The sequence below is a fragment of the Tachypleus tridentatus genome, chromosome 11 (genome assembly GCF_004210375.1).
Source record: "Tachypleus tridentatus isolate NWPU-2018 chromosome 11, ASM421037v1, whole genome shotgun sequence".
NCBI lineage: Eukaryota > Metazoa > Arthropoda > Merostomata > Xiphosura > Limulidae > Tachypleus > Tachypleus tridentatus.
In genome coordinates, this window is record NC_134835.1 from 53,023,754 (window position 1) to 53,044,678 (window position 20,925).

At 30.9% G+C, this 20,925-nt stretch overlaps 1 protein-coding gene across 1 annotated transcript in view; it reads right to left on the reverse strand.

Annotated features, from left to right (window-relative positions):
• Positions 1 to 3,256: 3,256 nt before the first annotated feature.
• Positions 3,257 to 20,925, reverse strand: part of LOC143232170 (thyrotropin-releasing hormone receptor-like) — a 51,428-nt gene continuing 33,759 nt past the window's right edge. The window contains exon 2 of the mRNA XM_076467276.1: positions 3,257 to 5,936. Within this exon, the coding sequence (XP_076323391.1) occupies positions 5,577 to 5,936 (360 nt within the window). The 3' untranslated portion in view covers positions 3,257 to 5,576. The remainder of the gene's footprint in view (positions 5,937 to 20,925) is intronic.

Here is a 20,925-nt window from a genome sequence, read left to right on the forward strand (position 1 = left end):
ATAAAATGTAAACATGTTTATTATAAGTTATAAAACACTCCATTATTTCGATTACTTTCAATTGTTTATGTTCAAGCAAAGATATTTAAAATTGTACAAATGATAAAAAACATTTTGTAACGATCGAAGCTCAAGTTCCACACATTTTTTCACATTTTCGCAATTGAAACTTCAGGTATTAGTGTGCTTATCATGTGGCTAAGAACTGGTTTTCTTAGCTTAATGACAATACATTCTAGCTGTCTATGTTGACATTTTTCCCAGGAATCGAGGCACTAAATAAACTAAATTTGTTTAGATAGTGGTTGGTAATCTTACCAGTCTTATATACATCATAATGTTACAGTATTCTTTCAATCAACTGCAGAATACATCACGTGACTTATATATATTATTAATGAAGTATTCAGTGAAAGTTGTTAGTTTTTAAAGTTGATGATCCCGTTTAATTTAGACTGTTTTAAAGACATTTTAAAATGAATTTATGCATACAGCTATTTCACAAGTTTCTCAACTTTCTTCTTAGTCGTGTATAAGATAAGTAAGATATGACAACAGCAACAGCTTTTATCGGATTATAACAAGAGATGGGAATTTATTTTTATTGTGTGAATTATTTTATTAAGAAACTACAACGGTTATCAATTCTTCGTAAGTCTTCATTTAATGTTCTCAATGTGTTCACCTCTCACTCCAGAAATAACTTCAGTTTAAAAAGCTAGAATGTTTTACCATACATGTGTTTCTGTCCATACAAATATCAACTCGGTATGGCCAGATGGTTAAGGAGTTCCACTCGTAAGCTGAGTGTTGCAGGTTCAAATCCACGTCATATCAAACATGCTCCTCCTTTCAGCCGTGGGGGTGTTATAATGTGCGGTCAATCCCACTATTCGATGGTAAAAGAGTAGCCCAAGAGTTGACGGCGGATGGTGATGACTAGTTGCTTTCACACTATTTTTACACTGCTATATTAGGGACGGTTAGCACAGATAGTTCTCGTGTAGCTATGCACGAAATAAAAAAAAAAAAAACTCTTGCGAAACTCTACTATTCTACCTGGTTAAATAGCTTACGATAAATGAGCTATGAATACATAGGTTTTGCGTTGTCCAAATAATAACAAGAGCGTATGAATATTGAAAAAAAGTGTCAAACAATCTAACTATCATTGAATACAAACTAAGGATTACATACAATTTAAAAATCTAAACTTTAATGTAAATCGGTTTCGATATGTTCTTGTTTATACAATTTGTCTAAAATTGTGTGAACATAGATTGGGAAATAAATTTTTAGGCTTTTAATGACGTAATATATTTTGACATCACCACGATTTTTTTTTTAATCCACAAGTGTTCGTTTCAGTTACCTAAGCCTTGTACAGTTGCAAGACGACTTAGGTACAGTTATGTAAAAAAGTTAGGACACCCAATGAAAGCATGTGTATTTTTGTAACATTTTTGGATATATGGATATTTAATCTCAATTTTTACAATAATGAGAGATTATAGAAATATAACTAAACAATTAAAACTGAAGAAAAGACTTTTCAAGATCTTCTGTAAATGTAATTCTACAAAAATGCATGTTCTAACTTATGACACCCAATTTAAAAAATGGCTCAACTCACACACAGGTGTATCACACCAGGTGCACATGATTAGAAGATCGTTACTCACGATTTTGAATGAGGCTTGCCCTATTTACATTTCAGACATTTAGTTTGGTGTGCTCCTGACTGTTGAAGTGAGAGTGAGCACCATGGTGAGAGCAATAGAGCTGTCTGAGGCCTTCAGAAAGAAAATTTTGTAGCAGCTTATGAGTCTGGTAAGGGATTTAAAAATATTCTAAAAGATTTTGAAACCAGCCATTTCACTGTCCGGAAAATAGTCAACAAGTGGAGGGCTTTCAAAACAACTGCCAACATGCCCAGGTCTGGTCGTCCAAGCAAGTTCACCCCGAGAGCAGACCGTAAGATGCTAAAAGAGGTCTCCAAACACTCTAACATGTCATCACGGGACCTACAGCAGGCTCTGGCTACTGTTGATGTGAAAGTGCATGCCTCTACAATCAGAAAGAGACTGCACAAGTTTAACTTGCATGGGAGGTGTGCAAGGAGGAAACCTTTGCTTTCTAAGAGAAACATCAAGGCCAGACTGAAGTTTTCCAGAGAGAATGTAGACAAAGATCAGGACTTCTGGAATAATGTTCTTTGGACAGATGAGTCCAAAATTGAATTATTTGGACACCAAAACAGAGGACATGTTTGGCGTAAACCAAATACAACATTCCAGGAAAATAACCTCATAGCAACTGTGAAGCATGTAGAAGTGTCATGGTTTGGGGCTGCTTTGCTGCAGCAGGACCTGGATAGCTCACAATCATAGAATCCACCATGAATTCTAGTGTGTATCAGAGGTGCTTGAGGATCTTATGAGACCATTTGTACGAAAATTAAAGCTGAAGCGGAACTGGACCCTGCAACACGACAATGACCCAAAAACATACCAGTAAATCCACCAAGGACTGGCTGAAAACTAAGAAATGGAGAGTCCTGGAATGGCCGAGTCAAAGCCCAGATTTTAATCCCATTGAAATGCTGTTGGATAACTTGAAACGAGCTGTACATGCAAGAAACCCCTCAAACATCTCACAGCTAAAAGAATTCTGCATTGAGGAGTTGGGCAAACTTTCTTCAGACCGATGTCAGAAACTGATAGATGGCTACAAGAAGCGTCTCACTGCAGTTAATTGTTTAGTTATATTCCTATAATCTCTCAGTATTGTTGAAATTGAGATTAAAAATCTATATATCCTAAAATGTTACAAAAATACACAGGCTTTCATAGGGTGCCTTAACTTTTTCACATGACTGTAATTGAGCCGATAGCTTGCGCATTAAAAAATACTAAAAACGTGGCGTTAGTCCAAATAACTTACTTAATTCAAGTAAAATATGCATATTTACACAAATTCAAGTCTTTATTTAGGACGCCAAAATTGCTTTTATAATTTAAAAACTGCAATCTTACAAAATCAATCGTCAAAAAGTACCATTACTAATTTTTTATTTATTTTATATTGAAACATTTAAACTGACGTTTCATAAACATTAACACTGGATGAAATTGTAGGGAAAAGATATGACAATAATTTGTGACTTAACTTGTTTAATGTAAATATTCATAATACTAAGCGTTCAAATACAACTGGAAAGAAATAGTAACTTCATAATTAATGTAAAAAAAAATTCAAATTAAAACCCTGTTACAGGAAAAATGGTATGATGTATAGATATTTTTACTCTTTAAATAATGTCAGTAGTTTAAAGAAGGTGGGTAAAATGACGTTATGAATAGAAACAGACTTTTTTGTTAATGTTTTATCTTTCTTCCATTCTTGACTTTTAGATTTCCAATAATGTTTAACATTTTCACATGAAATTATTGCACTTTACACAAATAATATTTTAATCAATTTGTAGACGAGAAGGAAATGACAATGGTTTCACTTCTACAATTAATATATATATGTATGTATTATGGGCAACTGTAGTTTTAAAGGATTACTACTGGATAACGCTTTGAAATTAATTACTTAGAAAAATTCAAAATCTTTTAAAATTGATTTAAGCAAGGTATATTCAACATTTGAAACTTTATGTTTTACGATTCTAGTAGTTTTTCTTGGTTTTGGAGATGGTGTTTAGGGCTAGATGTTTACTTCTTAATTTCGAAGCCAAGAAAAACAAAAGGAAATCCTATAGAAAAATTTTCAAAGTTATGAAACACTTATTTATTTGAAAAGTAAAAAGTTAATGTTAATGAACAAATAAGCTCTAAGTATAATGTAAGAAAAACAAATTACAAATATTCGCGTATATTAAAACTACATAGCTTTATGTTTGACAGGAACACCGATCGCTTAAGAGAACATAATAAATTTTGTCAACTTGTAAAAATATTTATGACACCCATTTCTCTTTAAAAACACCTCTTTTTCGATCAGCCATAAACGTTAAATCATTCCGTTGAAACATGTTTGATGTGATCTCTGTAGTTGTTTCCTTTTTAACCACTGTTTTCAAGTGATAAGTCGCAGAACACTTTTGTGTTTTCAAGGTTTGTATTTTCAAATATTATCGTGCGCGTCATTGGTAAACCAATATGCATAAGTATTTCATAATAGTTATGCATACAGAAACTGTTCACTTTTTCAAATATTCATTCCATTCTCATTCACAAATTTAAAGATATATTTAATAAAACTCACAATTGTATATATATTGACAACATCACACTGTACAACACACATTTTAAAGAAAAAGACTTTTCAGAAGGACCATGATTATATTTTACTTTTTCTACTTGATAAAAGTTACGGTTAATCCAAAGTAAAACATGCCTCTGAAAACCAGAAAGTGTAAAATTGAAAAACAAAAAATAAAATATGACACAAAATATGTTACAATATGACACTTCAAAAACACGTAGGGACACAATAGTATATTGTATATAAATACAGTAATGTTAGAAGCACTTTCGAAAGGTCGGTTTTTGTGTTAAGGGGACAAATGATAAATATATATATACACTTGATTACAAATTACCAGGAAAAATATACATAAAAATAGGTGGTAAAACATCTATATTAAGTAAAAAATGGTTGAAAATCATTGATCCCAAGTTAAGAATGATTCTCTCACGAATGATAACACTCAAAAAGAGAAAAATTATTTGGCTCAATTTTTCTTTTTGATTAGTTTTAAATGTGAATTAATTCCCTATAAGTGCAATCTTAATTAAAAAGTGATTAGGTTTAATAAATCGTTGGGGAAGAGGAAGATATTTGTACGAAATAAACGAATATTTGTGATTTCTAAAGTATTTTAAGGTGTCAGAGCAAGTGAAACTTAGTTATGAGTACATAATGGTACAATATTTGAGATAAATGGTTTTAATGTGTTTTATAAACTATTCTTTTATGATTTTATACATTTTACATTTAATTTTGTCAAGTTAAACATTTAAGCACTGCCACTTTCAGAATATTTAATTTTAAAGTTCTTTTCACACGCCCCCAGTGACTCAGCGATATGTCTGCGGACTTACAACGCTAAAAACCGGGTTTCGATACCCGTGGTGGGCAGAGCAGAGACAGCCCATTATGTAGCTTTCTGATTAATTCAAACTAACAACAATCTTTTCACATTCAGTTACTAAGGATTTCTTAAACACTAACTTTTTCATTACATTGTTGCTTGTGAGGAAGGACCTTCGTCCAGGAAGTTACTTTTATACAGCGTTATAATATTATCATACTAACAAGCGTGGCTTTACTGAATCTAAGAAAAATGCACACCAATCCAATATACCACCAGTAACTGTATAGTAACCTTTATTATTTCTTAGTTCTCTCTTAAGTAGAAAGAAATCTGCCTTCTAAAAGTGCTCAAGTTTTAAAGTTTTTTTATAACTGTGGTCTACAAGGCAACATTAAAGGATTAAATTTATTTACATTTAGAAATACTGTCCTGACGCTACAGTCTAGAGACAAAACAGAGTTATATTTTACTATATTTGATGGAGCTGAAATGTTTCTCTTTTATTTGTCAGACTTCTGGTTGTTGTAGCCACTGTATGTGCAGCTTCAGGACGACTTGATCCAGCCACACTTCGAAAAGGATGACCAACCCGCAACTCCATCTTTGGACAGGACAGCATCCTCTTGAAGGCACGCCGAAACTTTATAGACATGGCATTGTAAAGGATGGGATTTATGGCGCTGTTGATGTAGATCATTGTTTTACAGAACATAAGAAACCACAGTTCCATGTACCGTCGCTTGGCAAAAGAATTATAGACAAGAAGGACTCGATAGGGCACCCACAGAGTGGCAAACACGGCTACAACAACAGCCAACATCTTCACAACCTGTAAATATAGAAAACAGAAAGATATATGGTAACGTAAAGGACTTTCAAATATCTATCTCAAAGGTAATGTTCACAACCGGGAAATTAAAAATAACAATAAACAAATAGATAACCAGTAAATTTGTTGACAGTCTTTATATAAATGACATAGAATTAAAAAAAAAAAAAACAAGTGTAATAATCAACAGCTAACGTCTTCACAAATTACAAATATTTTCCAGTGTCGAAATTCACAAGTAATTAACATCTGTTCCTTCACCTCATACAATGGAAAGAAACCGTATTTCTAAACAAACGGAAAAGCAATAAAGTGATCAGACCACACTTATCTTAAAGACTGCACGAATAACTTAAAATTAGGTTTAAGTACTATTGATAATATAATACAGCACTCCCAAAGCTCAAGAGCCATTTTAGTAATGTTACATAAAAGCTAAAACAATGAGATTGTTATTGTAAGTAGACTTGAAAATCAAACATATGAAAACACTCTGCAACTTTACAGATGAAGTTCTTATTTCTAACATTCAACAGCATACGATTCTGAAATGTTCTTGCTAATTAGCCAAGAACCGTAGCAAGGAATAATTATATTACCTTTCTAGAGCGATTATGGGTTCTTAAATTTTTAGAGACTAGCCTGTTAGCGTGTGTGTATCTCTCATAGCAAAGCTATATCAGGTACTCGCTGTGTCTACCGAGGGGAATCGAGCCCTTGATTCGAGCAGTGTAAATCCAAACACTTAGTGCTTTTCCAGCGGGGAACTAGTATTTTAGGAAAGAAATGTTCTTTCTTCAACTAATCTGCATAAACATATATCATTGTTGTAATATTACCAATAAAATGTCAGTTGACGTTATTTTAACCATAACAGTTAAGAAATAATACTTTCATAGGATATAACCATTTAGCTAAAGAAAACACAGTACATAAGCGAGAAATCTATGTAACAGATAGATATTTGATTAAAGCATCTGACAAGTATTTATATATATCATTGAATGAGTATGTGTGGTAATGTTAAGATATAATCACATGCGGTTAAGGATACTTCCATGAACTTAATATAAAACAATTCAATGATAGTAAACACTAATGGTGTTTTGAGCAGGCTATAATATAATTGAAATTGTAAATTTTCTAAAATATAAAAAAAATAAATAACTTATCTATTTTATATTCTACTTGGCCTTGTTCTGGTCTTGTTGTTATGTAAATTTTACTTCATTTTGATAGTAATTTTTTCTTTAAATTTCCATTTCTTCTAAATTGTCAAAACGTCTTTCCTTTCTCAAATTAAGTACAGTACAACCACACAAGATTGAGTGATTTGTTTTACTCCAAATCTTCAGGAGCCAGATCATATTAGAGCTATGAGTTTCTTTATAAAAATTATTTAATGAATAATATATAGTAATACGTTACATTTGCACGAATTTAACTTCATTAATTCAACTCTACAGACCTGCCTAATAATTAGTAAATAAAAATCCTCTGAAATTATTTTGATCAGTCATAATATTATATGTATTTACAGTAGAAAATATTATATGAAACCTGTGTCTAGTATTTAGATTTTAAAACCACATTTTTTACTATATTCTGTGTTTCTTCTGTATGCCTGCCTAGGTATTGCTTGTTTCTATACATTAATCCCCTAATCTCTCTTCATCTGTTTATGTGTCCATTGTGATAATATATATTTTAGTATATTTAGCATATTTTATAAAACTAGTAGAAATAAAATATTAACTACAAATCACAATTTTTGTGTTAAATAAAATAAGCACAGTACAATAATTAAAAACATACAGCATCACTTCCACTGTTTCAAATGATACAAATCCATTATTGTTAAGTTCTGTCTATATCAATAGAGCGAGAAGTATAGTTTTTAAAATAACTTTCCAACAAAACTTTAAAACACTGGTTCAGTTTTGTTATTGATTTATTTAACTATTGTTTCCGTTTATAGATATATCTTACATAATAATATGGTGGCCGTAATTTGTTTGGTTTTCACTCTACATACGTTATGTTTAAACAAAATAAAACTAGAAATTTTAATTATCGATTATTTTTAATTGAATTCGATGTTAAAATTAGAAAAAAATCATAAATTACATCAGTATAAACGACTTATTTGGCATTACTTCCAAATTCATTTATTGAATATTAATTTTAACACTGTGAAAATACTGTAAACGTTATACTAAATATAACCATAATAACCAGAAAAGTACCCAACGTTTCGCTGTATCAACTTTATTCAGATAGTTACATCATACAGCGAAACTTTAGGAATAAAAATTAAAATTTCTGATGATTGGTCATATTTGTTATAATTTTCTACAATGTCTACCATTATCTAGTGCAAGAACTAGTCACCCAAGAAACCAAAGATATAGTAACACTTACTGTGGAAATATTATATCAATGAATTAAATCGTATGCTGGTATCTGTTTCATATAAACGAATATTTCTCTATTACAATATAAAAATAGCCAGAAACAATTTAAATTATTTTGTATATTCATTTATCACTTAGTCATATTTTTTCTTTTAGACATTTTTTAGGTATTTCTTAATAAAATCAACTAATAGTGTGAAATACAGAATTAAAGATTTGTTTGAATATGTGCGACTTTTAATGTTCTGAGGAAACAATAAGAACCGAACATCAACGCTTGCAAATTGTTAACAACAAATGATTTTATTGCACAATAAAACTAATAACAGCTGATACTAGACGTCCTTACAAATTAGCCTTTAAATGTCAGGTCATGTCTGGGATTTTCTGTGCGATAAATTTGTATAGTTATTACTTAAAACATTTCTTCATAAAAATATGGCCTGGCATGGCCAGGTGGTTAAGGTATTCGATTCGTAATATGAGAATCGCGAGTTCGAATCCCCATCACACCAAACATGCTCGCCCTTATAGCCATGGAGGCGTTATAATGTGACGGTCAATTCTATTATTCGTTGGTAATAGAGTAACCCAAGAGTTGGCGGTGGGTTGACAATCTGCCTTCCCTCTAGTCTGATGCTGCTAAAGTAGAATGAGCTAGCGCAGATAGCCCTCATGTAGTTTTGCGCAAACTTCCAAACAAATCATAAAAATATAATATTAATTTATATAAATACTGCCATATCTTATTAGGATACATATTTAATCTTACGTTACTCAATGTATTTATTTTCAACTAGTAAGTCAATACCTTTAAAATGTAAACTCATATTCAGTATATTTATTTGGTACACGGGATAAAGGGCAGTGTAAGAGAAACGAAATGCTTAATTGGATTAGTGATGAGTTATCTTTCTAGTTCATTAATTAGAAAAGCTTATGTTTACAGAATATATAACATTGAAATATATGCTCAAACAGAACACCAAGTTTATTTTATTCAGTTTTACTTTTCATAAGCAAGTCCATTAAGATTTTGAAAGATTACAGTAGTAAAGTACATTATAATAATCAACAGTCCTGATTTTGCTTTGTAAAATTAAGTAACTTAAAACTCTTATTTAATTAGTTTTCATTAAGCACAAACTAAATACGGAATTAACCATGATTTACTAAAATTTTAACTTCATTTTTAATGGACATAAACTACACTCAACTGTCGACATTTTCCTTTTTGGGACTAACATGTAAATAGTAAACAATTTTATTCTCATTAAATAAACTTAAACCCTGACAAAAGTAAACAAGTAATATCAGCATCATATCACATCGTAATGAACTCTTATTGTATTATGTAAAATATATAAAAAAACTTGTTGAAAAATAAATTGCTTTGTATCACTTATGTAATCCTTAACTGTTCTGTATCTTTTAATATCAGATATATTTAGTTAACGTAAAAGGTGTACATGTAAAAATTATTAATATGGCAGACCATTTATTGTTTCATATCGTCATTTATATTACATTAAACACATGTGGAGGGGGAGGTAACAAGAGTTTGATTTTTTTCATCTTTTTCATAAAATACACTTACTGAGATTAACACTTTGTTACCGTATATTTGTCAGCTTGTGTTTCTTGTTCTATTGTGCTTGACATTGACAATATAGGGGTATCTCACTGGATTGTTGAGTCCATCGCATTTTATTGTTTAGTAAGATATGTTTTTGTTAAAGCTATGACATAAGGGATGCATGTTTCCAAAAAAATAGAAGTCAGAATACAAAATAGCAATAGGTTGGAATTTTGCAATACAGATTTAACAATGTAAGTTGCATGCATTTCTAAATATAAATTTAACTGAAACAAAAACCGATACGAAAATAAACATATAATAGCCAATTTGTTTCACCCCTCAAAAGGAAAAGAACAATAAACAAAATAATAAAGAAATTTGTAGGGATAAGGAATATTTTGGTTAATATCTCCGTCTTTATTTTAGGGATTTTACATAACTGAAAATATTCATTCCAGTTTTACTCTAAATATGATCCATTATGAGTATGTTTGTGTAACCATCACCCAGAAAAGGTCGGCTCGATTACAATAATGTTTGATATGGCAACTGGAATCTACTTGATGTAATTTAAGATTTTTGTCCGAGTACTGGGATAAAAACTCATGAAATATGGCACATTTCCATTTTTTTAGATACTTTTAACTTGCAGATTTAGCTGAGTCGATTATAGTAATTTTTTGGTATAGTAACTGAAAACTGTTCGGTGATGCAAGAAGGCTAATGTATTTTAAGAGCGTTTTTCTAGACGAGACATAAAACACATTGAAATATTGCACATATTCACTTTCTTATAGACTTTTGGTTTCCATCACCTACGGTTGTCCGGTTAATGCAACGTCTTATACGGTAATTGAAAATTGACAAGGATTATACTTTTTAAAGATTTTTCTCACGAATAAGGATTAAAAGGAGCCTGACATAGAATACATTTTTACTTTATTATAGACTTTCGGCTTTGAAATTAAAGAGGTAAGTGTTTAATCAATTAATTGAGTCAATTATTATCTTCCTCAAAGTAGCGCATGCAATTAGCATCTAATGAAGTCATTAGGGATTTGATAATAAAATAAAGAAGGATGCAAAACATTATCTAACATTGTCCTTCATACATTTCTTGCTTCTTTAATGGGTATCTTCAGCTAATGTTAATAATGTGTAAAAAATGATATTATATAAATGTATTAATTTGATCTATATTTACAGGATACGGTTAATGTGCTGTTACCGTTGCGTTCATAATGTATGCATTACGTGTCGATTGGTCAATGATAAGTTACTAATATAAACATTTGAATTTGCAATATGGTGTTTCGATGTTGTTCTTACTTGTTATCAACGTAGTTCTGGTGGACTGGTTGTGTTTGGATATAATCACAAACTTACACACAGGTTTTGTTTGTAAGCCATATCTATTTTTTTTTTACTGATATACTAGAGAGAAGGCAGCTACTTAATAGCACTGAAAGAAAATGAATATAGGAAAAAATTATAAAGATTAAGGCCAGCAATTAAGTAAGCAAGTATAAACTCTTCACAATAATGGCATAGGCGTTATTCTGGTGTACAATTAGCGAGGATATTTATTTCAAGGCTAGACTTGCTATTGAAATTATAGAGAAAAAGGTATTAAATGTTTAAAAGATATCGCGTTGTATATTCATCTATCAATAAAACTGATGACAGCTCATTAACCTTTCATAAATAATGAGTGTCTTGATATAGATAATACGAATTCTTCGACTATTCTTGCCTAGTAGTGAGATTTAACTTCATCATTTTTGTAATGTACTCACGAATTCGACGTGCGAAGTGCGGCTTTATGGAAACAGCAATCAAATCATGGACTCTAAAGTATACAGACAGCACATTAACCACTAGCTCAAGATTAACAAGGCTATATCTAGTATATGAGTAGAGATGTACCTGCTGTCAATGAAAATTTATGACCCAAAATTACTTTTATATTTCTGGATTTTGTTTCTATGTATTAGTTTGATTAGAAATACTTAAAATTTTTTTATGAAATATATTAAATCAACAATGACTCTTACTAAGAAGTTGTGATTACAAAGAAAGTTAATTTCGAGAAGGAGCAGTAGAAGCCTAGTCATACCTCAGACTTTACAATTTTCTTTGTTTTTGGATATGTTGTTGTTGTTGTTTTGGATCAGCGGTATGTCTGCGGATTTATAACGCTAAAAGCCGGGTTTCGATACCTGTGGTGGGCTTTTGTATATGAATTTATAGTTTTAACTTATGCATACCAAGAAATTGTTAAAAATTCCAACTTCTAGTCCACATTCTTCCATTATCTTTGTCTTTACTTGTATTTGCATTTCTATTTTTCCCTGAACATGATGCCTTGTAACGATTATAAATTAATGTTATAGTTGGCACCCAATTCAAGAAAACAGCTAATTTGTTGTATCCTGTAACAGACGTCGTAATAACAATTAACCGTAAAAGTAAATCTGTTGTTTTAGTATCTTTTTTTTCTAATATAGGAAATCCATCCCAAAATGTTTTTATGAATATTTGTTTTGTTCTTGTAAAATTTCAAGCGAAATTTCACCTTTTACCTAATATAACCTGAGCGAAATTCCGCCTTTTACCTGCTAAGTAATCAAACATCGTTAGTTCTTTTTATTTATTTTAAAATTATTGTGCAAAGTTACACATGTACTATAAGCGAATAGTCCTTCCTACTTTTGAACTGATAAACAAAGGAAAGGCAGTTCACTAGCATCCACAGCTATCTCTCAACGTACTATGTCTGACCGAAAAGTGAATTTGACTTTCACTATTATAACCCACTCCAGTCCTAAATGCAGAGAGTGTTTTTGCGACAAAGAGACACGAGACTTTATCCCTCGGATTCACAGTCTGAACAGTTTAACCAATGAGATACTTGTGATCTGTATTTTTCTTACGTTAATGACCCTTTTTTGACGAACATAAAGCTACATAAGTTGCTCAAAAAATGTTTAGTTTCTCCAAACATTTTTACTGATTTGAATGTCAGCGCCAATATAATATCCTTAGCGGTAGAATGATGTCCTATGCATTATGTGACGTCAGCGAAGTCTATAAATTGTGCAATCATTTCTTCTCACTTAAGTAATTTAATGTAGCCTCCTGTCTGGTAGCCATAATATATATTGTCAGTTAATCCAATACCGAAGATCAAATACAAACATTTTTCATAGAACCATATCACATTGATTGTAAATAGAGGATTAATTGAATGCTTTTGTCATTTATTCACTTGTAAATATACCATACATAGCTGTATACTCGCTTGTGAATTTTAAAACAATACAAAGATGAATCAACTTTTCTGAAACTTAGTTTACTCACATTCAATGGACAATTGCTATTAGCCTTGCCATATTTCATCTCATACGCTTCTAATTTAATACAAAACATAACATAAATAATCTACCAATATAATCGACTTGTTACTTTGAACTTTAAAATAGTTTCAATTTGACGAATATTCCCTAACAAGTTTCAACATAATCATAAAATGGTCACCTTGGAGTTTCATTTTATTTAAGCATATAGAAATAACTCGTTATAAATTATTTACTATAATACTTTTATACGAGGAACTACTTATTCTAGGAAACTTTAACAATGAACTGAGATATAATGGTTGTTTTTAAACGAGAATTTAAAATGGAGTTTTTGCTAACGTTCTTCTGAGTTGTAATTTTCTCTTTCATAAACCAGACATGACATAATATGAAAGTTAGGTTTTTTTTAAGATAATATGACGCACCCTGAAACTAACACCTCACTGACGTTCAAGAGAGTAATTAGATGTATAGATAAGAATGTAAATTTATTTTGAAGTGAATCGTGAAAATGATCGAATAAAATAACATCGTAGAAAATGTACCTGAAAAATCATGGTTATGCAAAAGGAGAAGAAATCTTAGTTCTTTTGATAAGTGTGATAACTGAAAACACCCCAACAAAACATATAAAGTGCTTGTTATGTTAAACTGTGTCGTAATTATACTTCATATTTGATAAGCCACAAGCTAGAGAGGCATAATTATGTATACTTGTTTTATTGCATGTGGTGGTTTTATAATATATTTAGAAGAGGCAATCTAACAGTATAAGTTACAGTTACTTGTTAGATGTCATCTAATGGGATAACTGTAAGTGTATGGACTTACAACGATAAAATCGAAGGTTTGATTCCCTGAGGTGGACGCAGCAGGTTACCCAATAAGATTGTTCTAAAAAACAAACAAACTTGTTTGTTGAATGTAGTGACAGCTCTGGTAATTATGTTCAGAAAGTGACATTGATGATTAAGTGTTTCAACATGAAGATTTAACTTTCGCTTACTGAATGATGTAAGAAATACCTTAAACACTTTTACTTGTCACGTGATGTCTAATTTTCCTTAGTTGGAAAAATAATACTCGTTTTGCTTACAAGATGTTTAACATGTGATATTTTTATCGTAGAAATTCATTTCCTTTAAAAGCAGATAAATACTGTTAGTTATTTTAGCAAAAAATGTCAATATAGCCTAGTCTTAAAAAGTGGCTCGAATTATTGTCGAACGAGTAACTATTTATAAAACAAATGCTCCACAGTATAGTTTTAGCTTGCTAGACATGTATGCTTAATGTTTAATATAAAAGTTATAGCAAAGCTAGATAACCACAGGGTTGAGGAAATAGACATCGTTACATAAAATCCATATATACCATGTCACATGCAAATGATAAGGTAACAATGGTAGCCATGCTAATGTTTGTGATAACACTATTATAATGCTAATGGTAATTTATGAGAGTGATAAGTTGAGTGAAGAGATCGTTCGAAATGAATACGGTTTATAAATATTTGTGTTTTATCTTAAATGAAAAGAAGAAGATTTTTTTTTCATCTTTAGATATATTTATTAACGACTAAAACATAACGACGGTAGAATAGTTACTGAAAAAACTGAAGTATTTAAGCCATTGAATTTTACACAATAGTTACTGAAAAAACTGAAATGTTTAAGCCATTGAATCAGATTTATGAGAAATGAAAGTCTGAACTGTGGAAAAAGTGAATTTGAAATTTTACTCTAGCATGAAGAAGGTTAAATTTCCTTCAGAAGTTTCTAAAATCTACCAGTTTCAAATTTTGTGTAGTCAAAGTTGAAATATTAAATCTTCTGCTTTTTTTTATTGTGTGTTGAAAATGAAACCGGGAGTTTGGAGCGACGTCTATGTATATAAGCATGCAATAAAAAAAAAAGTTCAGCAACAAAAACAAATAAAAGGAGCGCATTATAAGAAATGTAATATCTGACTATGTCAGTGAGTTATTTAAAGTCCAACACGTTATCACATAACCTTTAGAAATAATGCACCTTGAGCTGGTGTATTTTGGGAGTGAAGGTATAGGGTTATTGCTTCAAAAGTAATTACGTTGCTAATTTTATTGTATAATATGAACTAACAAGTTTATTAATAGAAGTCCGGAGAATCTTAGTTCTTGTAACTTACTTTCAACATCTTCCTATACGTTACTGTATCAAATCTTCTTTCCATACCGACTTTATATAAATTTGCATACTTATGTATGTTTAAAATAAAGCAAATAATTGGATATGTGTAATAAATGTAATGAGAATAATGATCCACTGCATATGTTTTTCTTTAAATTCTTTATGGATTTAGGCATAAGTCTCTGTTGCTTCGCCTAGTTTTAGTGTTTTAAAGGATTTATCATGGCCTGGTGATACGGGCGCTCAAGTTCGCAAGCTGTGGGTCACGTGTTCGAATTCCCATAACTGAACATTCTTACTCTTTCAACCGTGAGGGTATGAAATGTCACGTTCAATCCTACTGTTTGCTAGTGAAATAATACTCAAAAGTTGGCGTTTGGTAGTGTTGACTAACTACCTTGCCTCTAGTTTATTACTGTCATATTATAGACGGTAAATGCAGCTAGCCCTCGAATAATTTTGCGCGAAGTTAAACAAATGCCAGTGGATTTGCATATTTTAATTTTATTTTGCTTTTTGTCATTCCAATGATTCATATAAATGGAGAAAATACAATTAAAAAAAGAAAGAAAAACATTTTCTGATCTTCATTTTCACAAACAATTCATTTACTAAAGAGAGAGAATAATTTTTAGGGATTCAATTTCAATACCGTATTAACATATCATTTCTTAGTTAAGCCTAATATCTTTTATATATAATGTTTCAACATTTGTGTAAAGTAATAAAAGTGGTACGTAAAAAAACAAAGATTGTTTTGGTGTCGCAAATTAATAAATTGTTGCGTTAATGGATTAAAGTTATCTAGAAAAGGAAGCTAATTTTTTTGGACAATAATTATCAATTAAGACTTTCTAATATGATTGATTGTTCAGTGTTTTCTTTTAAATAATGTGGCAAAAAAAGTCGTTTATCTGTTAGCTGTATATAGAAACGGTTATTCACTTGAAATTGAAAACTTAAAAACGTCTGTTTATTAAAATGCTGTCGATACACTGTTTACTGGGATCAGTATTGATAAAATATATAAATTAGCTGTACTGAAGGAAATTTAACTAAATACAGAAATACAAAAGTTTTAAGCTGCACATCAATAATTAGATGAGATGTGTAATACATGTCATGAATGTATTAAAACTACTGTAAATATATTTCAAGGAAATAAAACTAACTAAAATAGTTTGTTTAGCTTCTTTGATGTCATCATTAAATTCTAAACTGCTTCACGTATTCAAATAGGTATGAAAGTTATGCATATATATAATATATATCTATATATGAGTGAAAATTAATACATTTTGATGAAGTTAAGTAAACAAAATCACAAAGAAGGAGTGCGTTAAAAACAGCAAATTCAAACCTCTGACTACTTATATTAGTTTGTTATTACTTAAAAGAACAATTTGAAAAAAAGTAATTAAACAAAAAAAAACGATGCACTAATTGAAAAGATTCCATGATACAAACTATAATGGTGAAATGTAAAATGTACCCTAGAGTTTGGAGGTGTTGAAGAAATAGGACCTATATTGCAGTGGGGATACACCGTCTATCAGTCTTAACCTCCATTCGTCAATTTCAAATAAAAAATAAAAGAGTAGCAATAGATATAAAAATAGAAGTTTGTTATAACTTAAAAAACAACCCGAAACAAAAATAAATTAAACAAAAAACGCTGCACGAATTGGAAAGATTCCAGGATACTAACAATTTTCTCATAAGTTTCATCAACTTTAAAGTGGGCTTGAATTGATTAGCTTTACACCCTACAGAATTCCATGCATAGGTAATGTTAAAAATAAATAAGTTAAGGCCCTAAGTTAGCTTAATGTAGTTTTGGTTCTTTAGTAAATTAATTCACCGTTCCCGAGATAACTGAATAACATTGAATCTTTCAATGGTAGTTTACGCAACAAATGAATGTTTTTATAAACTGGCTAACTTTACCAAGACAATTACTTATCTTTTCTGAAGTAAATGTTGTGGGCAAGAAAAGCCCACATTTACCTGTATTTGAAGTATATCATGTTTCGTATCCTTTAAGTATAAAAGTAACCTTGAATAAAATTAGTTAAACGAAAAGTAGTTAACAATATTCTGATAAAAGGATCATAGATTTAGTTGGTAAGAAAACACTGAAGGATTTAAACGATGAATTAGAGTGAAGTTTTAAAACTGAACATAAAACAAAAATATCTATTATATACATAAATAACTTAAAATTAAAACAATACAACAACGACAAACGGAATCAAAATGAATGTGATGATAAATGCAATATAAACTGAGATAAAATAAAATATATGATTATTTTTTAAATAATAATAAATTTGCAAAGGTACAGGGTTAATTAGCTTTAAGGCAAGAAACTGTACAAAATTGAATATCAGAGAGTGAATACTGCATTGCACAACTGACGCAGGTGATGTTAAAATGCATTATTACATCCGCAATAAGAATATAGCCTTAGAAAGCTTTATGAAGTATGAAAAAGGGGCATATGTATCTACGACAAAATTTAAAAAATTTAAAGCGATCTACATCTATGTGCGTCTAAATAATAACAAATGATTTATATTGTTTTTGAATGAAAAACGATGAATCTCTTACCATGTACAAGTTAATATTTTTGGGCGATAACCAAGCTCAAACGATTCAACATTTTGACAATGTACAGAATATTTGAGTTAATAAATCAGTATGATTATCTTAATTATTTAGACATCAATCCCCGCTAGTACACCGAGAAGTCTACGGATTTACAACGCAAGAATCAAGGGTTCAATTCCCCTCAGTGGGCTCAGCAGATGCCCTGAGGTGGTTTTGCTGTTAAAAAACAAACACCTTTGATGTTTGATAGAATAATAAATCATACAAATAAATATAGCTATCTACAGTGTAGAAATGTATAGTATAATGAAAGTTACTTACAAATGTTATTGGTTTATATATATATAAGTGAAGTAAATCTCAGCAGGCATATGTTACAAATTGTAGTATATTACAATCTAAAAACATCAGTTAAGAAAATGAATTTTAATTTTCTATATTAAGCGACAAACATGTGCCATTTCAGCATACTCAAAATATTCAGAACATAATGTTAAAATGTTTTGTGCATGAGCTTAAAGCAAAATGTTATTTCAGTAAATTAAAATAGTTAAATATTTATGTAAAACGGAAATCACGTGATACTACAGAAACTGAAAATTTATCGTAGGTATACATATATGTATATTTTTGAATGATCTTCTAATTGTGCATAGCAAAGTAAACAAAATATATTTGAAAAAGTAATGTTTACAAAGGTCATAGTGCAGAACGGAGAAAGAGACAAACATTTAAGTAATTCAGTTTTATTTGTTACACTAAACATGCTCACCCTTTCAGTTGTGTAGGCATTATAATGTGACGGTCAAACCCACTATTCGTTGGTAAAATAGTAGCCCAAGTGTTGGCGATGAATGGTGATGACTAGCTGCCTTTTCTCTAGTTTTACACTGCTAAATTAGGGACGGCTAGCACTGATAGCCCTCGTGTAACTTTGCGCGAAATTTATAAACAAACAAACACTGTATTAACACAACAATCATGTTACTATTGTTTAGCATACATCATTCTACTAGTTACAACTGTTACTTTTTATTTGTTTCATATGTTATTATTGTTAACTCAATGGATATCTGCGATCTTTTCACCGCGGGGAATAAAACCCCGAATTTTAGTGTTGTAACTCCGCAAGTTTCATCAAAAGTTTCTTCATATGTTACACAGTATTGAACTTTAAGTGGACTAATATTTTACAAAGTAGTCGTACTTTGGTTTGTATAAGCGGATATTTTACAGAATTATTATTTTTATTTATTAACACCAAAGATTACTGAAACCAATATTTTACTCAATAAACGTTTTCACAGATTGAATCTGAGTTTATTAAGAAAGTTAATACTAAACTATAAGGTGCTGAGATAAACACGCAGTAAAATAACCGAAACTTATGCAGAAATTGAGGAATAGTAAATGTAGAATCTGTTTGGTTATTTTTCACGCTAGCCGGCTGTTATTTTGAATTGGTGAATTATAAAGAAAGTAGTGAGATAACAACATATACTGACAATTCTTTAAACACCAATCGAATACTAGGATTTGACTACCACTCTTGTAACTCACCAACGGCTCCAAAGTGCAGAGCACAATTTTGTAACAATTCGACCCTCGGATCCAGAGTCCGGCACGCTAAACACTTGGCCACACACGGCCCTAACTAACAGAATCCAATATTATAGTTTCCATTGTGTATAGAGATCACCACGAATAGCGAATTAAAGCAAAAAGGTTAAATTTCTAAAGATGCAACTATTATATTTTCCATCATAACTGTGCAAATACTACATCATTTTACAAAATATTAATTGAGTAAGGAGTACATTTCGAAAGTGTAAGAGAGCTCAAAGAATCAAGAAGAATATTCAATATCCTGTGAATCGACAGAAGTGACCCCTTTAAAATTGGCTTCCAATTTTGTGATTTATTGCCAAATTAAAAGACATATAAAAACTCTCCGTGTTTTGATTTATTCCTGAGTATAACCATTTGTGAAGGACTATAATAAATAACCACAATATTGTATAGAGACAAAAAGACAAGTTACCCGGTATATTAAAAATAAAGAAATATGTCTAAGTATGAACAAAGTCGAGTTCTCTGGTAAATTTAAGTACAAATAATTAAATATCAAATATTTTGTTTATTTTTTCATAATTATTATTGTGAATTTTCTCAACTTTATTGAGTTCAGCTCTTTATTTATTATACTTATTACTGTCATTATTTTTATGGTCCCTTTTGATAAGGATTAAAGATTGTTCAGGTTGTATTTCAATGGGTTTTAAAACAACTGAAAAGTGGTACGCAATCACATATACTTTTATGTATTTAAATTTTAGTAAGATATAGCAAAGATATGTGACTCTTTGGAGTTTCGGTTACATAAGCTAGTTACAGTGTTTTTCCTTATTCTTTCACGCTATATTTATGCACACATACATATAAGACGTACTTCACACGTATAGTTATCGTTGTTTAGGAAACAGAGTCTCTTGAAGAAAGCGCTGAATGAGACTGAATGTTAGTCTGGTTTACAATGCTTGAAATAACATTTAGTGTGTGTTTTGGAATTTCGCACAAAGCTACTCGAAGGCTATCTGTGCTAGCCGTCCCTAATTTAGCAGTGTAAGACTAGAGGGAAGGCAGCTAGTCATCACCACCCACCGCCAACTCTTGGGCTACTCTTTTACCAACGAAACTAGTCATCACCACCCACCGCCAACTCTTGGGCTACTCTTTTACCAACGAAAAGTGGGATTGACCGTCACATTATAACGCCCCCACTGCTGGGAGGGCGAGAATGTTTGTCGCGACTCGGGCGCGAACCCGCGACCCTCACATTACGAAGCGCACGCCTTAACG